The sequence below is a fragment of the Puntigrus tetrazona genome, chromosome 11 (genome assembly GCF_018831695.1).
Source record: "Puntigrus tetrazona isolate hp1 chromosome 11, ASM1883169v1, whole genome shotgun sequence".
NCBI classification, from domain to species: Eukaryota; Metazoa; Chordata; class Actinopteri; order Cypriniformes; family Cyprinidae; genus Puntigrus; species Puntigrus tetrazona.
The window spans coordinates 5301773-5324150 of NC_056709.1; the positions used below are offsets into that span (position 1 = coordinate 5301773).

The 22378-nt window shown below is 34.3% G+C and overlaps 1 protein-coding gene across 1 annotated transcript in view; it reads left to right on the forward strand.

Moving 5' to 3' along the window:
- megf6b (multiple EGF-like-domains 6b) overlaps window positions 1-22378 on the forward strand; it is a 60394-nt gene that overhangs the window by 15334 nt on the left and 22682 nt on the right. Inside the window, 2 exon segments of the mRNA XM_043252523.1 lie at window positions 15040-15125; window positions 15127-15162. Of these exon segments, the coding sequence (XP_043108458.1) occupies window positions 15040-15125; window positions 15127-15162 (122 nt within the window).

Sequence of the window (22378 nt, forward strand, 5' to 3'; positions counted from 1 at the left end):
ATTCAAGTTATCCCATCTCAAAAGCATGAAGTCACATGACTTTTCGATGTTCATGCAGGAATTTATTTGGTAAAGGTGTTACCACATTTTTCTAATGTGGTAAAAGTTTATCTTTCTCAAATGTGCGTATAAATTTTGAATGTGCATTTTTAGATTTTTTGCAAATCTTGGTGTTTACATTTTTATATTCCACATTCCAAAATGCACATAAAAATAGGTGGATGGAAACTTAGCTATTGCTATCCTTGACCCTTGAGGAGTTTTCTAAGCTCTGTTCTCTAGTTGGCTCACATTTTCTGATGGAATCCAAACTTTGGCTGTTGTAGGTAGAAACAAGCTGCTTTCTTGTGGAGACCAGATTAGACAAGGAAACCCCAGGGTCTCAGTGGAAACATGTTTATCAAATGTTTAGCACACAGTACAGACAGACAAGAAAATATGCTGGAATGATAAATATTCCCAAGTATTTTCTTGGAACGTGATGACTGTGACAACGATGCTAAACCATTTGAGAAGAGAGTTGAACTTTTCAGTTCAGTTATCTCAGGTAAATACTTCAAACAGGTGTTGGATTTATGCCAACCAAAGTTTTTAGAGTGATAAAGCTGGCATGTATTATCATTATGTTAAAAATATGAAGGAATCATGCATGTTTTATTTAATGCATTTTATTCACGGCAAGGTTATAATTAACTAAAAGTAAAGTTGTATATACCGTTTATTCAACATAATATGTGATTTTCAATTAGATTTATTTGATATAATCAAATGTGTAATAAAATCTTACATTAAAAAAGACAAATACAAAAAAATGAACAGAAAATCGTTTTATCATATATCAATCAATCAATCAATCATTTTATTTATATAGCGCTTTTAACAACACAGGTTGCATCAAAGCACTGTACAGTATAATGACAGGGATGTATAGTGACGAAAGTGACCAATTTCTTATTAAATGCAGAGACGGTCTCTGTAGTCAATTCAACGATAGTCACTAGAAGTTAAGTGTCCCCAACCAAGCAAGCCAGAGGCGACAGCGGCAAGGGAAACAAAACCCCATGCATACAGAATGGAGAAAAAAAAACCTTGGGAGAAACCAGACTCAGTTGGGGTCAGTTCTCCTCTGACCGGACGCCCAGCACTTAACTTCCAGTTCAATTTTAAACGCACTTAGCTGTGTCAGGTAGTGTAAATGACTTAAATATATGAATTAACTTATTTAAGGGCTTTTTAGTCTTTACTCTGTAATCTTTTATATTTTTCATGCAACTTTAAACTACATTTTTTTGTGTTTGTCTGCATTCATGTATATTATAGTGAATTTACATTAAAAGCCAGACAATTGAGGTGAAGTAAAGTCATTTAACAAAAATAAACAATGATTTTCTGAGAAAACCTGTAAATTGTAAATGGCAGCATTTAATTCTGCAAAACTTAAGAATGTTTTGCAAATTATTTACACATGTAATCATTCTTTTCATATGTAATGTCTAAAGGAACCAAAAGGAACCAAATTTTGACTTCCCATGACTAAGAATGCATTTTGTTGAGAGCAAGCTACAACCACAATAGAAATGTGTAGTTGTCACACATGTGGACTCTTTTGTTGTTGTTTTGTCTTGTGCCATGTGTTCAGTGTGACCTTGTGTTCAGCTGTGTCTTGTTAATTTAGTCAATTCCTGTGTGTATTTAAGTTCCAGTTTGATTCTGTTTAATTGTCGGTTCTCGTCTTTAATTCCTTGTTGAGTACTCTCTCTTGCAAACCATACCGTGACAGTAGTTAAAGAAATATTTAATCCCAAAATTAAAATGTCTGGTGAAATGTAGCATTACATTATGTGGATCGTGTTCACCAATTGAGATTCTCTGCAGTGAATGGGTGCAGAATAAGAGGTATTACACCTTAGGGATACATGAGCAACATAAAACTAAAACATATTAATAACGTGTCTGTCTAATTTTCCTCAAACTCAGATGTATTGCAATAAAACGAGAACTATATCTTGAAGCATTATCTTATAAACAGTACCCGTTGAAGTCATCCTTCCATCGCAGCGATTTAGTTTAGTCTATTGTTCCAGAGTTAGTTAGGAAAGTTCTGATGATAGAATGACTCTGCTGCTTCAGGGGAATTAAAGATCTGTTCCACGTCGTTACAGCGCACTCGGAGGCACGCAGTGTACAGCATTCCAAATCGAACTCCTTGTTTGTAGAATAGGCTTTTGGTTTTTTTTAAAGCCGACCATTTTCTCGCCATCTCTGTGCTAAAGTCCTCGTACATCTTGGTCTTGTGATCCTTGTAAGAGATGCCCCTCTGCAGTTTAGCCCATCTCATGACCTTGTGTCACGGGTGTGATAGGCAGGCAAGCAAACAACGAATATAAATGAAAACAATAGAGTATTTAATCCACATTCGGGGATGAAAGTAAACGATATACATACAGGCAGGCAGGCAGATATACGGAACAAAATCACACGCAACTATGGACGAGATCAGACCAACGGAACTGAAAACACAGGACTTAAGTACACAGGGTAATTAACAGGACACAGCTGAAGACGATAGACAATTAACGAACTAAAGGCAGGGCACACAGAGCACATGGCACACAACAAAAACATAAACAAAGAGTCCAGAGACGTGACACCTTGATGATGTATCGGTGAAATCTGGCAATCAGTGGCCGTGGAGGTTTACCAGCACAAGGTTTCGGTCAGAGACTGCGTTGTGCGATTGATCTCAGGTGGTTGTTTTGTTTGAGTTGGGTTAATCCACAACTTCTGTTAGTCCACTTAATTTTTGAAACAAATCTATTGTTTTAAGGTGTTTAAAGATTTTTTTTTTGTGATGTAATTTACAGAACATGACAATTCACCTTGACCTGAACCTGTTTTTTTTGACAGTGTAGTTTCTAGACATACTTGTTGCATTGTGCTGTATGAAATCAGTGATATAAAAAAATCATTCCCCAATATCATTTTCAAGTAACATTTGTTTTACATCTTGACGTTCGCCATCGCCATCATCTTGACAGTTCATCAGACTCATTCATCTGGCTCTCACAGTCACCCTGTTTTCTCCTGTTTTTACAGTTTTTACAGTCATTGTTCTCTTTTGCACATCTGTTTGAGCTGCCTAAGATCTGAGACCGTTTAAATGCTTCTGAGTCATGTTCAGCATGTGTGTGTGTATATATATATATATATATATATATATATATATATATAATTTTCTTTATATAATATATAAAATATACCTGCACATTTTAGACGGGTTGTCAGTCAATGCACTGCTGTGCCAAAAAAAGAGACAGTGTTTCAGAGAGATATTAAACGTTCTTTCAACTACACATTCAAAAATGCTGATTCATTCAAATAGAGGTGTAATGAAACATACTGTTTGAAATCATGTTTACTTTGAACGGTTTAAGCTGACCAGCTGACCATCGCTGCTACAACAGATTTCACTTTGACTTTCACAAATATACATGACTAGACCTGAAGGACAGACGCAGTTCATTTCATGTGATCAGTCAATCTCTCTCTCATTCACTGTCCGTTTATGCTGGATAAGTAGAAGTCTACTGAAGCTTTGTACAAATCAACATGGTACACATGTTTTCAATGCTAATATTCAGTAGCCTATACATGCTGTTTCAGTCACTCTTTACATTGGGAAATATGGTGTGAAAGTAAAAAGAGAAAATAAAATAATTTAAATAAAACAAACACATGCACACACATGCCAGTACTGCCAATCATATTTGAAGAAACACATTATATTATGTTTTTATAGATTTTATAGCCTCAGTCTATTTTCTGTTTCATTAATTTGTTCTCCATTTAACCACACACTTTTAATTGTCTTTTTTCTGCTTGTGTTTTCTTCATGATAAGAAACCCAAATAAACAGTTCTAAGTCAGGAAATAGAGAGAGACCAGCGTGACTCTCTCATTACTTTCACAGTAAACCTGCCTCTGGATAAACCCACAGTCCCTGCTTCCTGTCTATATCCTTCCTGTTTAGTTTCCTTATTTTGCCCTTTATAGGCTAGGAGAAAATATATAGCCAGAGTCTTTATAGTTTCCTGCTGCTGAAAAGCTTCAGTCAGAATGAGTTTTCATAATCGTGTTTCTCATGCAAGAGATCAATGCCTTAATCTTTCCTAATTGAGCTGCAGTTCCTGCTGCGTTTGACCTGATGAAAGGCCCATCATGGTCAGTCTGGGGCTGGACGTCGTATCCACTCAGACTTGAAGCTGACAGCTGTTTGCACAACACAATTAGGGTGTCCAGCTGACAGACAGAAAGCGTCTTCATCCTGTGTTTGCATGACACACAAAGCATTTAGTTTTCTCTTTTTAACGGTCCCATGTTGTACACCTTTTTGGAGTTTTATTTGTAGGTGTTCATGTCCTTGAGAATATATATTTGTGGTATAAGTAATAAAACCACCTCAATATGTTTTTACAGCGCCCTTTTTCAAGAGCTCTGTCATAGATTTTGGCCTGTCTAATGGACAGAAAAATGGCAGACTATGATTTTGCCTTTTTTGCATCTCACGACTATATGTTGTTTATGAAGTAATGTGTAATCATGTGTTATTGTATATGCATTGTTGCAACGTTAGCTGGAAAAATAATGTAGCTGTAAAATTTGTTGCCTGATGAAAATTAAATGTATACATCTTCATCATGACTACATAGACACAGTGAGTTTGTCCTTACTATACACTTGAGGGCTCGGTTTATTGCCATTTCTAGCCACTGGAGGACCGTGAGGCAGGCTAGGGGAACTCCTATTAAATTTAAAAACATCCTAAAGTGACATTTTCATGCCATGGGACTTTAAGTCTAGCTTCTCAATTTTATAACAAAATCTGATTTTGAAAAATAGTTAATAGTTAATGTGAGACGTGACATGAGTATTTAAGTGCTGATGACTCTAGTGCCCTTGAGGAGCTCTGACAGGTTGAGATGTGATCAAAGTGAGTCAGTCACTTCTTCACGCAGTTACATTTTTCTGCACCTGCTTTACCTTCCTGAGTGAAGTCAAAGCCATTGTGTATTTGTAGCAATAGCCAAAAATACATTGCATGGCTCAAAATGATTGATTTTTATTTTTAGTCAAAAATCATTAGGATATTAAGTAAAGATCATGTTCCATAAAGATATTTTGTAAATTTTCTATCGTAAATATATTAAAACCAAGTTTTTGATTAGTAATATGCGTTGCTAAGAACTTGTTTTAGACAGACCACTCTCAGAAATAAAGGTACACAGTCTGGGGGTACACAAATAATAAATAAATAAAGGTACACAGTCTCCTTTTAGGTACTAATATGTACACAAGGAATTAATATATACCTTTAAGGTATATATGGATCATTTTGGTACTAAAGTATACCTTTACACTTTTTATCTCATTACAGCTGACAAACCATAAATAAATGGAAAGCTTATTTATTCAGTTTTCAGATGATGCAAATATTTCAATTTTGAAAAAACAGTTCCGTTATGACTGGTTTTGTGGTCCAGGGTGACATTTTTGTTATAAATTATAATACACACACACACACACACACACATTTTTTGAGCTCTGTGTGGTTTTATCAAGTTTAACTCTTCTTCTGTTTTTTTCTTTCCTTTTTCCTTTTTGAAAAAACAAAACGCATGTCGATACAAACACACACACACACACACACACACAATCACACACACACACACACACACACACACACACACACACACACACACACACACATATATATATATATATATATGATATATATATATATATATAGTATAATACTATATATAGTATATGCTATAAATTAATAGATAATGTAATTTACAAATTATTCTTTACATGTACATATTAATTTTTACTGTCATTTATCATATAATTTTTTAAATGAGATTATTACTGATTATTAGATTATTATTATAATGCTCTGTAAATCAATATTTAAGTATATAATTCATATAATTATTTCTTATCATTTTTGTTGTAACTATAACACACACATACTTCATATTTGTTTATAATTATTTATTGTAAATGCAATTGAATTGAAGTATTTACTAGCCAGTCAGAATTGGACAGTGATAACTGCGTTAACTCACAGTTAACTATTGATTCATGTACACATACAGAAATAGTAGTAGTTTGGATGTGCAGAAATTTGGACATTCTTTTGAGTTCTCAGATCCCTGCAGGCTCCAGCACAACATTCCCATGTCTGGGGTCAAAGCTTATTTCAGGCCCAAACAGGTAACGCTCAGATGGAGTGCAGGTTAAAGACCAGCCTGCAGGGTTTGCCAAACATATTTCTTCTCTTGTTAACACCAGGAGCTTTGTAAACCAGACAAGGATGAGAGCAAACAATAACAATTCTTTGTGTGCACGTCAATGTGTTTCTGAGATTGTGACCATTAGAGACCCCTAAAAAGAACTAGAGGTTTTAGCGTGAGCGTCTGGTTGAGCTTGTCTTTTCAAATAGCCCTAAAATAAATCGGCTCAGCTTTGCTGTCTTTTTGTTGTAATTTAGTTCCCAAACATGCTGAGATATGTATGGCTGGAGTCTTCTGAGAAAAGAATGATGGAAATTCACTCAAACTTGATGATTTGACCACACATTTAACTCACACATGAATGCACACAGCCAGATCCAGCGGGTTGACAGGGGGCCAGGAGGTTGTCTAATTAAGTTTAAAAATGTCAAAGCATCATTAACAGAACTAAACACAGATTCTGAGTGTCATAATCAAAGACCCATAGAGCATTTTCATGAGATTTGATAGCATTTTATACCCTATAAAGGGTTGCTGTACCCCTGAAATGTTTGTTGAAATTGAATGGTTTTAGATTAGGATTTAGCCATATAGGCTAATTTTCATCTTCAGTCCCTGGCAGGTTGATGGTAAAATCAAAAAAAAAAAAAAAAATAATACTATATAACACTACAAACATAGTAACAAAGACAAAGAAAAACATTACTTGAAGGCATGTGTCACATAACAGTGTTTCATAGAAACTCAAGGAGAAGGAGTTAAGATATATTCACACAAAAGATATGCAAACACACGTGGATTTCAGTTTGGGGGGAAGGAAATGGTTTTCAGTTTGAAACTGTTTTAATATATAGTTTATTCCTTTGCTGCAAATCTTCAGCATTATTACTCCACTCTTCAGTGTCACAAATGTGTAATTTATAATATACAGTGCGTACAATATTATGTATTATATGTTTATGTTGTGCTTTTCAGCAAAACTTCACGTCAGCTCTCGAGTTACTCTTGAGCTACAGTGCTGATTCTCTGTCTTGTCAACACACGCCTTAGGAAGAAAAACTGTGTAAAAAAAGCACAGCTGTTCTGAAAGACATATATGTGAGGAATGGTTTTTGTCTAGCTGAACTATGTTGTGAGAGATTCTTTGAAAAGGTTTTGATTTTGCGATTAATTTTTTGAATAATAACTCTGATGGTATTTGTATAATCTGTCGGGCTTTGTATGTACAGACATTGGAGATGCTCTGCCAAGTTTCTTTTGTCAAGGGCATGATGATAAATACTTAAAGATTCCAGTACAATATCTAATTCCAATATTGTCTGAGATGTTTCTCTGAAAATACCTTGGGACAAAGATAAATAGACACAACTGAGATGCTTGTTTACATGCAGTAAGAGTTTAGAGCTGTGAAATTAATGTGGAGCTCTAATAATTCTGGAAGGATTTTATGAGATCTCTGACTTCTGTTGGCAGACATGGCAATTATGAGCACATTTTGAGAAACTGCTGAGGAAGAAGATGAGATCACTGTTTTTTAAACAGAGACATAAACAAAAGAGCAAAATTATTATTTTGCTGTGTATCCATTCATTCAGTCTTTTTTTCTGTATTTTTTATTTTTCTATATACTTTGTATATTATTCATTTATATTTTTTTCTGTTTTTATTGTTGATTATTTTTATCTTTATTTCATTACTTTTTGTAACTTATGTATTTACTTTTCATTTATTGTTTTACTTATTATTATTTGTTATTTATTTACTATTTTATATGTGTTATATTTTTATGAATTATTTATATAATATTTTTTATATTTTATTTATTTTTATTTGTTTACTTTTATATATTTTTATATTTCCTTTTTTCTAAATTTCTTTGGGAACATTTAATTTCACCCCTGAATTGTTGAAAAAAGTTTTATTTAAAGTAGATGATTGTTGGTTTTACATACACGGCTGCACCTGATGTGTGGGTGTGATGTAGTCACATTAAGAACAGAAATATCTTTTATACAAGTTTAGCTTTTGTACTGCTGACTGTACACACAGCACATGTGGCCATGTCTGTGCAATTAAACTGAATGTTGAGTTAGTCAGGTAGTCATAAAGCAAAAATAAACAGTATAAATTATGTGTAGTCTGCAAAGTGATATTTCCACACTTGTGTAGTGTTTGTTTCTGGCCCTGTGACATCAGCCTGTGTGCATGTACCACAAATTACCTTACACTGTCAGCTATAGATACATTTACACACCTGCATGCATGCTTTGAGCATAAACACAAATGATTAACTTAAGTTTATTTGCTGGTGCTGGAGGATCTGTTATTAGTTTAGAATGGAAAGTTATGCTTTGATATTCGAATGTCATAAATATGTTGTTGTTATCAGTAGGAACATAATCAAAAGCAATGCATGCATAGGGAGTGTGCGACTGGTCATGTTTGGAGGAAGAGCACAGCTGAATATCATCCCATAATTCATGTCACAAAGTGTTAGAAATTCTTTGCATGGTTTTAAATTGTGCTCTCGAACTGACCAGATCAGTTACTTGAAGCGTTTATGCAATTTTTAATTTCTTTGTTTAAAACAATCCATTTTAAGATGATGCACTGGTGAATATGAACAGATGTGGTCGGTTATGAAGTGGCAGTTGTTGCAGATTATGTGTGGCTGCAGAATTTCATATGTCTGCAGGTGTGTTTTAAGTACACTATGTAGGCAGGAGGGGGCAGTGTGTATCTCCAGTGCACAGTAGCTAGCACAATATTCAGTCATAACTACAGTATCAATCGTTATCAGGCACATTTTCATCTCCTTAGCTTTTTGTTTGTTCATCAGTTTACCAGCATAAGAAATAAATCAGGATGGTTTCAGACTTGCTATTGCTCATTTTCTGGGTTAGTGTTTTGAGCAAACTCCTAACCTGAAAAAGTATTGCTCTTAAACCGATAATTTTTCAGCACTATTTGTGCTAATGAATGAACAAAAATGTATTTATTTATTAATTATTATTATTTATTATGATTATTATAATTTATTTTAGTATTTTTTGCAAGTGATTAGACTATTGTTTGCTATGCTTTATGTAAAGGAAAAGGAAAAATATATTTTTTTTGCTTTAATACATTTTATACAATAATGAAATATGTTATATGAAATGAAATATAATAATTAAATAATTATATAATAATAATTTAACAGTATTGTATGATATATTTGGAATAAATACATGAAAAGGTAAGTAAAAAAATATGATATATATATATTATATTAAATTATATATATATATATATATATATATATATATATATATATATATATATATATATATATATATATATATACACACACACACACAAAAATAAGAAAAAAGGGATACAGAATGAAGGGTAAATGCATCAAGGACATTTTCTTCAGAGGTTTCTATTAAATTATTGTTCATTTGTGTATGAAAATGTTATGCTATTTCAGATAATATTATTTTGAGCGAGACACTTTCTTGCCATTGCCTTGTCTGATTTATGTGATGGATGGCTGTATCTCTGCGCTCTAGCCGACCCTAGTGATGTCATCTGGATGGTTTTCTTTGGCTCTGTCTGACCTGTCTGATTCAACAGCTGTGCCAACCTATGGTACAGACCCCAGTCTACAAAGAAACACACTGACTTCACGAGAGAAGTCACACATTGCACTGCTGGAATGCAAACATACACAAATCTCTCAAAGTCGCACAGTTTGACACATTAACTGTCCAAATGCTTGATGGTGGTTAAAAATACATGTGCTAGATTGTTTTTCCTGTGGCTTTTCTTTCTTTAGTATAAGTTTAAGTATGTTTGAAAACATGGATAGAGGAGAAATAATGTTGTTTCTGCATAGATGTGGTGGTTCTGATTGGTGTTTTGTGTGAGTTGTATTCACAGTGATCTGAACATATGGTAAAGAAACTGACCAGAAGTTAAACAGATTTACTCAAAGTAGAACACATTTGTGTGTGTGTGTGTTAAGTGTGCATATCTGCACATCTGTGTGTGTTTGAGAATAATAGATTTATAATGTACAGAACCAGATGTACAGAACAGAGATTGCAAACGAAAGCTTAAAAATTCAAACTGTCATTGCTTACCTGCTTTCATGTTGTTTCAAATTGATATGATTTTCTAAAATCAAACAATGTTAGGAAAAAATCTGGTAAAGAAATACAATATGAAAATGTACTCCAAAATAGATCTTCTGCAGTGAATGGGTCCCGTCAGAATGAGAGTCCAAACTGCTGATAAAAACACAATAATCCACACCACTCACCAAGTCCATCAGTTAACATGTTGTGAAGTGAAAAGCTGCAAGTTTGTAGGAAACAAATCCCCCATTAAGATGTAAGTGAGACTTCCAGCTAAAATATGAATCCACTATTGATAATATTGCTTTCTTTGTCTTGTCTGCATCAGGAGAGAAATACACACAGAAAAAGCACCCTTTACAAGCGGTCCTAAACAAATATGTTGGTAAAATTTTGATGTAAAAGGACAACCGGGATTTGTATTTTTTCAATGTAGGATGTGTTGTTATGGATTATGGGTACATATTTTATATCAGAAGTGATGGTTTAAAGTTATTATTTTCTTACAAACTTTGATGTTCACAATATGTTAATTGATGAACTCCAATGTTTTTTATTAGCTGTTTTTATAAGACTCTCATTCTGACAGCACACATTCACTGCAGAAGATCTATGGTTAAAGCAAATGGTGCAACGCTACATTTCTACAAATCTGATCCTATGAAGAAACAAACTCATCTACATCTTGTGTGGTCTGAAGGTACATTCTCTTGTACATTTTTGGTGAACTATTTCTTAAAATTTTTGTTTGACTTCAATATAAATTTAAGCTGTTTTTTTTTGTAAGAAACACTGCAGGCAGAGAGAAACTAGGATGGGTGGTGTGTTCTTGTGAGTTTGAATAGATGAAAAATCAGTTACAAGGTCAGCTGGCTTCTTTGTTTGTGGTTGTTCTGTTGAGATGTCAGAGCTTTATGAACTATTGTTCTTTTTGACAGAATGTCTCTGTTGGTAAAACAAGTCCGTTGTTACACAGTGGAAACATGTCTGAACATCATCCAACTGACGACATCAAATTCCAGTCAAGTTTTCTATTATAATCTCCAGAAAACTCTCATTGTGCTAAACAAAAAAACCCAAACACATTTATATATTTGCATTTAAAAGCAGAAAAAAAGACATTTCAATGAAAATGTAAAACCTTGTTATTAACAGGGTAACTAAAAATGGCATGTCAAGAGAGTATTTCCTGCCAATAATTTAGTTTTTCCATAAGCATTTTCGACCTCTCTCTTTCTTTCAGTTAGAGTTGGTTTTTGCTGCTTTATCTTCAGTAAGTACATAATTTATTAAAGGTGTTCAAATAAAGGTTCAAAAGATCCAGTCTTGGACAGTCTAAATCCTTAACAGTTAAATCATTACATGATGAGTCTTCATTTGAGGCCAAATGTATATGAAAGTTAAAAGGTAGGATTGAATGTTTTGACTGTAATACAGCATAAAAATACCTAAATATGTTTAGATATTAAGTTATATATTAAGTATAGATGCTAGGTTTCACATACTTGCTTATCTAAAAACAACACTACTGTCAATTATTTTTGTTTTGAAATGTTTGTTCTGTGTTGGAATGTCTGTTTTTGTTTTGGTCTGTGTGACTCCACCATTAGACAGGTAACCCAACAGAATTTTAACACCTCTGGTTGCCAGTCTCTTGTGATTGGAATATTTTTGGTTGAAATGAGTAGCAGTGAGAGATGTTGATACTGTATATAAACACTGTCGGTCAAATAATTATAAGGTGATGGTAGGGAAATGAATACAGTGTTTTTTTACTAATTGTCTTGAATGTAAATATTGACATTAGAAGAGTGAGAAAAAAATGTTCTTCATGTGACCTCTAGTTTTTTTTTTGGACAGTGGGGGTTTGATTAGTGTGTGTTACACTGAGTCTTCCTAATACATGCCAGACTTCATGATGTGACCCTGCACACTGCTGGTAACACCCTCCTCTAAAAGCTGTGTCTTAGTCTCTGTGCAGGTGCATGGTCTAAAGCAGCACCCCTGAGGGAAGAAAACACTGCCATTCCCAAAAGGTGTCTGTTTCAGTCCTTGACCAACAGGTTGGCCTCGGGTCATGAAATTGGTCTTGACCTCTTAGTGAAGGAATGTGATTCAACTCCATTTCCTTGTTGATGTTACAGTCTGGATGTAGACATTTGTATGTGGAGTCTGGCATTATGAATTACTGACCTGTCACAAATTTTATTCACATTATGTTAAATATAATAGGACTACTGGGCGTATATTTTGAAAATGAGCTTTCATGCTGTGTGTAACAAAGCTCAGCATGCATTGTAATCTTTCAAAACCAAAATATGAACATTTCATTACCATAATAGGGCACTTTAACATGTTAACAGTGTTGTCAAATTTTATTGAATAAACAAATTCCATATCATATTGTTTGTTGTCACCCTTCAACATATGTCCTTCTTCAATACCCAATTTTTTTAGTGATGGTTAAACATCGGTAACACTTTAAAATAACAGGTTTACCAATAATAACATGCATTAATACTTATTACAATAGCATTGTATTTCTACCTATTGCATTTCTTCTAGTACATATTTAGCAGATTTAGCTTGATGTGTCTTCTTTAAAGATTTATATCCCTTTATAGTTTTTTAAATGACAGCCACTAGACATAAGATGTGTGTATTGTTGTAATCTCCTCTGTCAGCATTCTCTGGTTCATTTTGTTTAGTTCCTCCTCCATCTTACATCGCTCAGCTCTTAGGGGGCCAATTTGTTGTGGTGTGGATTTTACTGAAATAATGTTTTGGGAAACTGACAAACAGATTTTCCCGTAAACATCTCCATGTGTTTGAGTGTAAGAGCTGAATATATGGGATGTAATAGGGAGGTTAGTTAAACATCTGCACTGAAAGCTGAATTAATGGCGAAAGCTCTCACTGTGGTCTGTTGGAAGGACACAATTTTCCATCTATTTATTTTTTTTTCTGATTAATATAAAGAGTGGTTTGAGGCCAATCAAATGCCAAAAACATCCCTCTTCATCTTATTGAGATGATTTTTGTCCATTGGAAAAAAAGAAACGATTTTGGTTGACATGGGAAGAAAACACTTACTGCTATTTTTTTTAAAGAGGACTCTGTTTAAAGAGGACTCTGACCAACAAAAAAGAAAGAAAATTGCTGTTAATTTACATGGATGGCCTGAGGTTAAGTAAATTAACAGTGAATATTATTAATATTATAACTAACCCTTCAAGGAGAATGTTCAAGCAGTTCAGACTAGTCAGAATAGTTTGAAGCTCTTGGAGGCTCAAAGGAGCATGGCCCATCCTGCAATGTGAGATAGACATCTTATCCTCCTCTGGAGCCCCAATAGAGTCAGACCTCCTCAGAAGCTCCACTGGGCAACACTGGGAGGGTCGGAAGTCTGTGGCGACTGGCCTGGCGGAGCATTCTTGACCGTAATTCTTAGGTCTCCCTTGCACAGCCACAGATTTTTATGACTTGATGACCATGCAGCTTGCTCAGGGAGAAGTACCGCGGCACACAGTGTGCAAGCCCATGGCAACCACCACTGAATTGCAGAGTCAGCTATCACAACACTAAAAACACGCTAAAAATGACAAAAAAATCTCCTCCAGGTTCACGTTTCTTCTGTCATCAGTCTTCTTGTTGCTCTAGAAAGCAATTGCCTCTGAAGCAGATATATCTGAATGGTTACATGCCGCCATCTTATATACACGTGATGTACAGGGAGTGGCTTGGCATGCAAATTGCACTCGCCACCTCTCATTCACTTTCTCTATTAAGCTCAGAGGTGATTGGGTTCCTATGCAGGACCACGTAACCTCAGTCAATGGTGCAATGCCATAGAGAGCGTTTGAATATAATTGGGGTAACAATTTACTTCAAAGACCAATTTTCATTATTAACTAACTGTCTGTTAACATGCATATTACTAGAGTACTGTTTTATTAACACTTACACAACAGATGTTAATGAAAACTTTTAAGTGAAAATGTGTTCCCTAAAGTTTTTGCATATTTTAAAAAGCATAATGTTTTACTATATATCTGGGTTATTTACATGTGTGTACTTGTACTTTCTTGTAACCAGAATGCACCAAACATTATAAGCAACCACATGCTCATAGCGTAAAAGGATATGAAACTGACAAACGGCCAATGTGATGGCTTTCTGTTGATCACTTTCCTAAGAAAGGGTCCAGATTTCAGTAGCTTCAATTAAATAATCAAAAAAAATATTACTGTCAAATCCTGTTAAAGTGAAGAACAGCTAAACATGTCTTTCATTAAACATATGATTTACTCATTGGCAGCAGACTATTATGGGCAAAATCAAATTTTTAAGATAAAAAGATGGAAAAAGTATATTATGTTTTATTATGGCAATGAATTTCCAGCAATAAGCACTTGTTGAGATCTCATTTAATCTATGCAACAAGCTTGTGAGCCTTGAGTCCAGCCTGTATATATATACATATATATATATGTGTGTGTGTGTTGTGTGTGCGATGTGTTTATGTGTCTCCAAATTGTAAACATTTGGAATCAATTGCCCAAATCTGTAAACAATCTGCATCTGTAGTTCTGACAGTAATGTGTTTGTTCTCTTGCTGTCAGATGTAAACGAGTGTGAAGAGACCAATGGAGGATGTGAAGCTCTTTGCTGTAACACCATTGGCAGTTTCTACTGCAAGTGTCCCGTGAGGTCAAGAGCTCAAAGAAGATGGCAGGACCTGTCAGGTGAGTTCCATCCTCCCTCTCTCTGTTTCTCTAAAACTAATGCTTTTCAGCAGATTGATATATAATAGAATTTTTGTGTGGCGTACTACTTGTGCACAGTGCTCATTTCTTAATGTAAAGCACAAAATGTGTTTTAATGTCATTATTGATTTAGATTGTATGATTTCTTAATAACAATTGTCTTTAAATGCTAAATATTTATAGTGTACCTGAAGTATACTTGTAATAGTTATACACAATCAAATATACTTAAGTGTTATCTTTAGCACTACTATTTCAGCACTACTTCCACACATTAAAAGTGAATTAAGTACAAAATTACTTTAGCACATCTTAAATATACCAGGTTATATCAAAAGTACAAGGGTATTTTTTATTAAATTATTAGTTCAAATTAGTGAGTGTTTTACTTACCTTCCCAGTATCCTAAGCTTAATGTGCTACTTCTCTAAAATATTGTCATATTTAGTATATTAGGCAAAGTCTAATCACTGGTTAACTCACGCGACTCTAAAAATCCTGAAATAAACTGGGAAGAATGCTGGAATTGGGTCAAATGTCTGTTTGTATAAAACTTCTCTCATAGCGTGTATAAATGTGTTTGGCCACAACACAGTTTCTCTCTCTGGTTCTTTATGTCTGTCTGAAAGATGCCATTGTAAGATTTATTAATCTTTCTGATGTTCCAGATATTTGTATTCATCCTACACATGGTTTAGATCTTGTAACTCTTTCATATTAAACCAAATGCTGCTTCACATATTTTATATGCATTTAAATGCCAAAATATAAAAGCTTCAGCGTTTTGTTTCAAACTTGCCTGCTTCATGAACAGGTATGTCATTTAGATTTTATTTACATAAAGGTTTACATGCATGTTATCAGAAAAATATTGGACCAGAGAATGCAACAATTATCCAATCTGAATAATGTAGTTTAGAAAGCCAAACTATTGCATTTTTTAAGTGCTGTGAAATATCTGAGATGCAGACATGAAAGGAGGAGAGAGAGTGTCAGCTGAAGGGTTTTAACAGGCAGGAGGGAATAAAACCTGCTGTTTCCAGCCCTGTCCCTCTCAGACTGCTTGAACTTATGTGAGACATTTGCTGCTTTTTCAATCATAGACACACATAGGAATTTATGATTCAGTATCTGGTAAATCATGACAGGCTGGTTCATGTTTTGTCTCTGTCTGTATGGGGATTAATTTTCATTCAGCTGATCTTGCCCATTATTCTGGATACTGGAATCATTTGAGACACTGCCATAGACCAATCTGTTTCCATGGATACAAACATCATTCACTATGGGATACCAGTTACCAGGTGAGGAGACATTTATTGGTCCTTAAGTTTACCCAGCTGAGATGTTCTGCCATAGTGTCTAGTAACAGATTCTGTATTGTTAAGAAATATAATGAAATAGTTGGTCCTATGTATTAACTCCTGTACATTTATTGTATGTAATAGAATAAAATTTTATATATCTTTTAGTTTTTGTAGTTCAAATCTATTAAATATCACTTGAGACTTACTGATATAAAAGTGATAATTAAACTTTACTTAAAGTACTACTTGTGCACAATTCTCAATTTTTTAATATTAAGCCTAAATGTGCTTTAATGTTACTATTGACAAGGACTGGTCTTTAATATAAATAATATATTACATTAAATAAATAATATAATTTCTTTAAATTAAGTATACTTGCAATAGTTTCACTTTTTAGCGCAATCAGTATATTTTTAGTTGGATTTCAGCACTTACTTTTTTGCACAATTAAAGTGCATTTAATCAGAAATGATTTGTTTCAGTTTAGCAGGCTTTAAGTATAACAGTTTTGTAAAAAAGTTCATGCTAAAGTTCAGTTGTACACGGCATGCATTTAAGTTCAAAAGTAACTAAATGACAGTAGTTATTTACTTAGTAATGCATTATACCTAACTATGTATTTTTATCTTTGTTCTTAGGAAATTAAAATACATACAAGTTCTTTCTTGCCAACAATATTTTGATTTCTCAATTAGTAAAATGGTTAGCAAGCATCAGTAATCATTTTCATGTTTGAAAATGTTCCAGTTGAAAAGTCCCAGTGTAACAGTATAAGGTTGTCTGTCATCAGGAACTTCTTCCACTGACACAGCGCTAGCTTGCCTCTAGCTATTCAGTCTATAAACACTGATTCCAGAGCATCCAATAGAAGCCAAACCAAATGCTTTTACCAATGTGGGAAACATTTCTTGGTGATTTAATTGAAACCTAAACCAAACAGCAGTGTAGATGGAAAGTTAGCTCTGGTCTGCCAGCTTTCCTGGCTGGAGACACTTTTGGCACAGGCATGAATCAGTGGCTCAGAATCAGCATGCATAGTTGAAGTATTATTCCAGCGTGGATGAACCAGAACTAACCTTTGAAAAGTCAAGCCAGACACTGAAGTTCAGAGGACTGCAGCAATTGGTGAACGTTGTGTTTTGGCTGACTGCTGTTGCTTGTGCTTTCAGAATTTGGGGTGATTTGTTGAAAGATGCCACATCAGTGGGTATTTAAATATCAAAAGAGACTGTTCAGAAAGTCAGTTCAGTTCCAGGTTTGTTTGATGTACTTAGCATTGGAAAGAAAATCAGCAAATTGTTTAGAAGACGACAAGTCAATGGAAGGGTTTACATATCTCTTCAAATATTCTGTAAAGATCTCTATTTGTCTCAAACTATGCTCAGATGTGCTCTCTATATAAGGTGCAGGTGTGTCAATTATTTTAAAAATTGTTTTAAAAATCAAATTTTTCCTCTTAGTACTGCATATTCAGAAGTTACAAAAGATACTTTTTTTTTCCCAAAAGAATATAGTATTAACCTTAATCTTTCAAATTTAGAAAGTTCAGCTCTTAATGCTTTGTTTTCTTTTTGGAGCATCAGTGTTTGAAACCCTCTGTGTATAAGTTGCGTATGAGTCCTCCATTTGCTGTCATTGTAAAAGATTAGATCTTAAAATCATGCCTGATTGGGACCTGGAGGATTTTTCTGGAACAACCGCATGCAGTTTAACTAAATAGTGAACTTTTGGACAGCCAAAACAAATAAGTAGATAAGTGTAAGTAGTGAAATCTTTATAAAATATCTTATTCAGGACAGTTATAAATAATTTTGTATGATTCCTCTTATTTTTGGTATAATAATTAACATTTGCTGATTCTGCAAGGCATATAGAACTTTTTTATTAGTGCTGACAAATGATTAATCATGATTAATTGTATTAAAAGAAAAAGTTTTTGTGCATATATACACTATATTGCCAAGCATATTCGCTCCACACCCTTCAAATAATTGGAATCGGGTGTTCCAATCACTCCATGGCAGAGGTGTATAAAAGTCAATTATAAGAAAGTGACTTTTTGGGAATGAGAGCAACTCAGCTACAAGTGGTAGGCCACGTAACCTGACAGATTAGGGTCCAAGCGGATTTTGAGCCGCATAGTGTGGAAAGGGTCATATACTTTCTACCCAGAGTCAATCGCTACAGACCTCAAACTTCATGTGGCCTTCATCAGCTCAAAACAGTGCGCAGAGAGATTCATGGATTCCATGGCTGAGCAGCTGCATCAGAAGCCAAACATCACCAACTGTAATGCAAAGCGTGAATGCAGTGGTGTAAAGCACACTGCCACTGGACTCTAGAGCAGAAGAAGTTGCCAGCTGCAAGAAGTGGACCGACATCATATTAAACCCATTTGGATTAGAGATGAGGATGTCACTTAAGTTCCTTAGTGCAAGTCAAAAGGCAATATAGTGTGTGTGTGTGTGTGTACTGTGTTTTATTTATTATGTATCATGTAAATACACACACATGCATGTATTTAAGAAAAAAAAGTATATTAAATAATTTATATAGCATAAATAATATAAAAATAAATATATACATGTATAAATATTTTCTAGCAAATATATACTTTTGTGTATTTATATACAATATGATTCCTGTGTTCTTTTGCATGCTGATATTTTCAGTATAATGAAATATATATAAAAATAAAAAGTAAATTGTTTTCTTCTCATTAAAATGTTTATTTTAATGCATGCATACTCCCATTAAGCCTTACAAATTATTTAAATTTAATTTTGTATTTCATATTTTCTTGCTATTAGAGCCAGCACAGTTAGTCCAAAAATGTGTACAATTTTCAATAATGCAAATAAATCAGTGACCTATTTAAATGTTTGCAACAAAAGTTTAAACAAAACATTATCATGCTTTGCAGGAGGTTATACATTATCATGCTTTGTGATTATTGGAGCCTCCTAACATCTCAGTCAGCACTTAAGATTCCATAGGTAAACAACTGGCTGGTTCCCATTACCAGATGACACATGTACTGTTTAGTACCAGCTATCCTATAGTACCATGAATACTGCATAGATTCAAGAATTGAGTTCAGCTAATGAAGTATATAACAAGATTGTTACCAGATATAATAACTTCTTTAGTCAAACTTCAACTAAAGATTTTTGTGTAGCCTTATTTGATCAAAATTGCACATGAATATTTGTGAAAACTACCATTTGGCTCTATTAGATAATAACTACTGTAATGAAAACCAATAATGAAAATATCTCATACGGTGATGTTCACGAGGTGACAGAAACACAAAGCTAGAGTCATTAGTGCTCTTTTAGAGGGTCAAAGGTCGCTCAGCTTCAGCTCATTTGTTGATTTTTGGAGTTGTTGCATGTATTTGGCGAAGTCTTGCAGGTTTTATTTGGAAAGAAAGCAGTGTACATGCTAAAGAGACCTGCTGTGAGATCGTATGGATGTAGACCAGTTTTGACTGGTGATTTTTAGGATTTTTCACTCTTAGCAGGAGAGGATACCCTCAGGTGTCACACGCAGTCTGTAGATCTTTATAGTCAAAAATAGGAAACGTAGTTAAATTGCTGAAAAGCTTCTTTCAAATAATTTCTCAAGATAAAGCTACTCACATTTTGAAAGTGTGGAAGTAAGTATTTGCTTATGAAGTTGATACACATAATTTATTTTGCTTATTTAGCTAAAAGGGACCTACTATGCAAATTTCACTTTTACACAGAATTACATGTCAGGAGTGTGTATACACAACCATCATGCACTGTGGTAAAATTATTCAATCTATTTACTTTTTGTAAATATTTATGAAGTTTACTCAGAGAATTTCTAAATGTGAAAATACAAGTATTAAATCTATACGATTTTTAAATAATTACAAAGAAATGCAAATAATACATAGAGATTAATCTTTTTAAAATTATTTTTAGAACATTAAAATGAAATAAAAAATATCTATTGATTGAAAGCAAGGAAGCAGAAATTTTCCTTTTTCTGTTTGATTCCTATTTCTTTTGTTTGGACTCACTTAAAAGTCAAGTGACATGGGAAGAACAATTCAGTTTAATGTGTAGCTGCTCCAGTGGGCATGTCTGTCATAGCTGATCTAAAGTAGTAACAGTGCCTTTCTCAACAGACTGTGATATTCTCAGCTCTATTAGCACAGTCTCAATGGGCAGTTTGGCTTTAAAAGCAACAAAACTGTTTGAGAACCTGCAGCATTTCAGTGAACCGTAGACCATGCTCATTTTTTTGTAGTTTTGTTCTTTATTGTGAGAGTACACAATAATGCTACTTCTCGAAACAAATGGCTACTTCTCTTGGATTTGTTTGCCAATCTCCTGTATTAGTTTTTACAACAGGGGTGTAGTTTATTTATTTGCTCCTGATGTCAGATGTTTTTCTGTATTGATTTTGGACTTACTGATTTTGTGTCTAGTAATTAAATTAACGAAATTACAGGTGCCAGACCATAACTTCAAGATCTGATAGATGTTTCATAACTGATATTAAATTGTTGTTTATGTATTCTTCGTAGATGTTGTGAATGCCAGGTGCATAACAGCGGCTGCCAGCACAAGTGTGAACACCAGGGTTCCCCTATAACTGCCAGTGTAATGCAGGATTTCGACTGCGTGGAGCCAGACGCATGCATTGAGTAAAACAGCCGGACCGGACTCATGTTTCACCACTAAACCTAGAAATCAAATCTGGGTAGAAATGCGATGAAGCCTGTTTTTAGGACCATTAAAACTATAATTTACTGTGTCAATGATCTATCTATCATCCATCTATCCGGCCCCTCTATATTATTTCCATCAAGTTCATCACTCCATCATTTCATCCCTTACATTTGCTATCGTTCCATCAATCCATTATTCAATCAATCAATCACTTTTATTTATATAGCACTTTTAAAGTGCAGATTGTGCAAAGCACTGAACAGTTGAATAATATGATAGTAATATATAATAGCTTACATATATATATAGGAGATTAAACGCTATTTCCCAGTAAATGCAGAGACAGTCTGTAATCAAATCAATGATAATCAATATCTATCTATAATCAATAATCCTAACTAAGCAAGCCAGAGCGACAAAGCAGAGAACCAAAATCCCATCTGTACCAGAATGTAGAAAAAAAAAAATCTTGGGAGGAACCAGACTCAGTTTGAGGCCAGTTCTTTTTGTCAGACGGCCAACATTTAATTTCCAGGCCCAGTTCTCCTCTGTCAGATGACCACCATTTGCTTTCCAGTTCCAGTTTTAAACACGGCTATGTCAGGACTTATTGTGTATATATATACAGTTCCGAGATCTGTCTGTGATACCAGCATCATAGGTGTTCACAGTGGAACAGAGAAACAGAATAAGAATAAACAGACTAATATTAGCATAGATGCTAACATTACATTACATCTTTCCATTCATTGCTTTATTGTTCCATGCCATCCATCACTCTGCCTTTCAATCCATCCATCCATCGCCGGCACTCTATTGTTCCATCCATCTATCCATCCACGTTCTGTCATTTCTATCCATTGCTTTATCATTTACATCCTATCTATCATTCATTTACTTTGTTATTTCCATGCATCCATCATTCTATCCATCCTCCATCCCACCGCTCTGTTATTCTATCCATCCATCCATCCATCCATCCATCCTCTATGTTTTATCCATACTGCTGCTAGTTCTGTCAATCTATCCATCTTTTTCATCATTGATCATCCACCCCGTCATTCTACCGTCAGTCCATTCCATCACTCTATCATTGTTTCCATCTATCCATCCTTCCATCCATCCATCCATCCAATTTATCAGCTCCATCATTCTATTCCATCCATCCATCTCTTTATC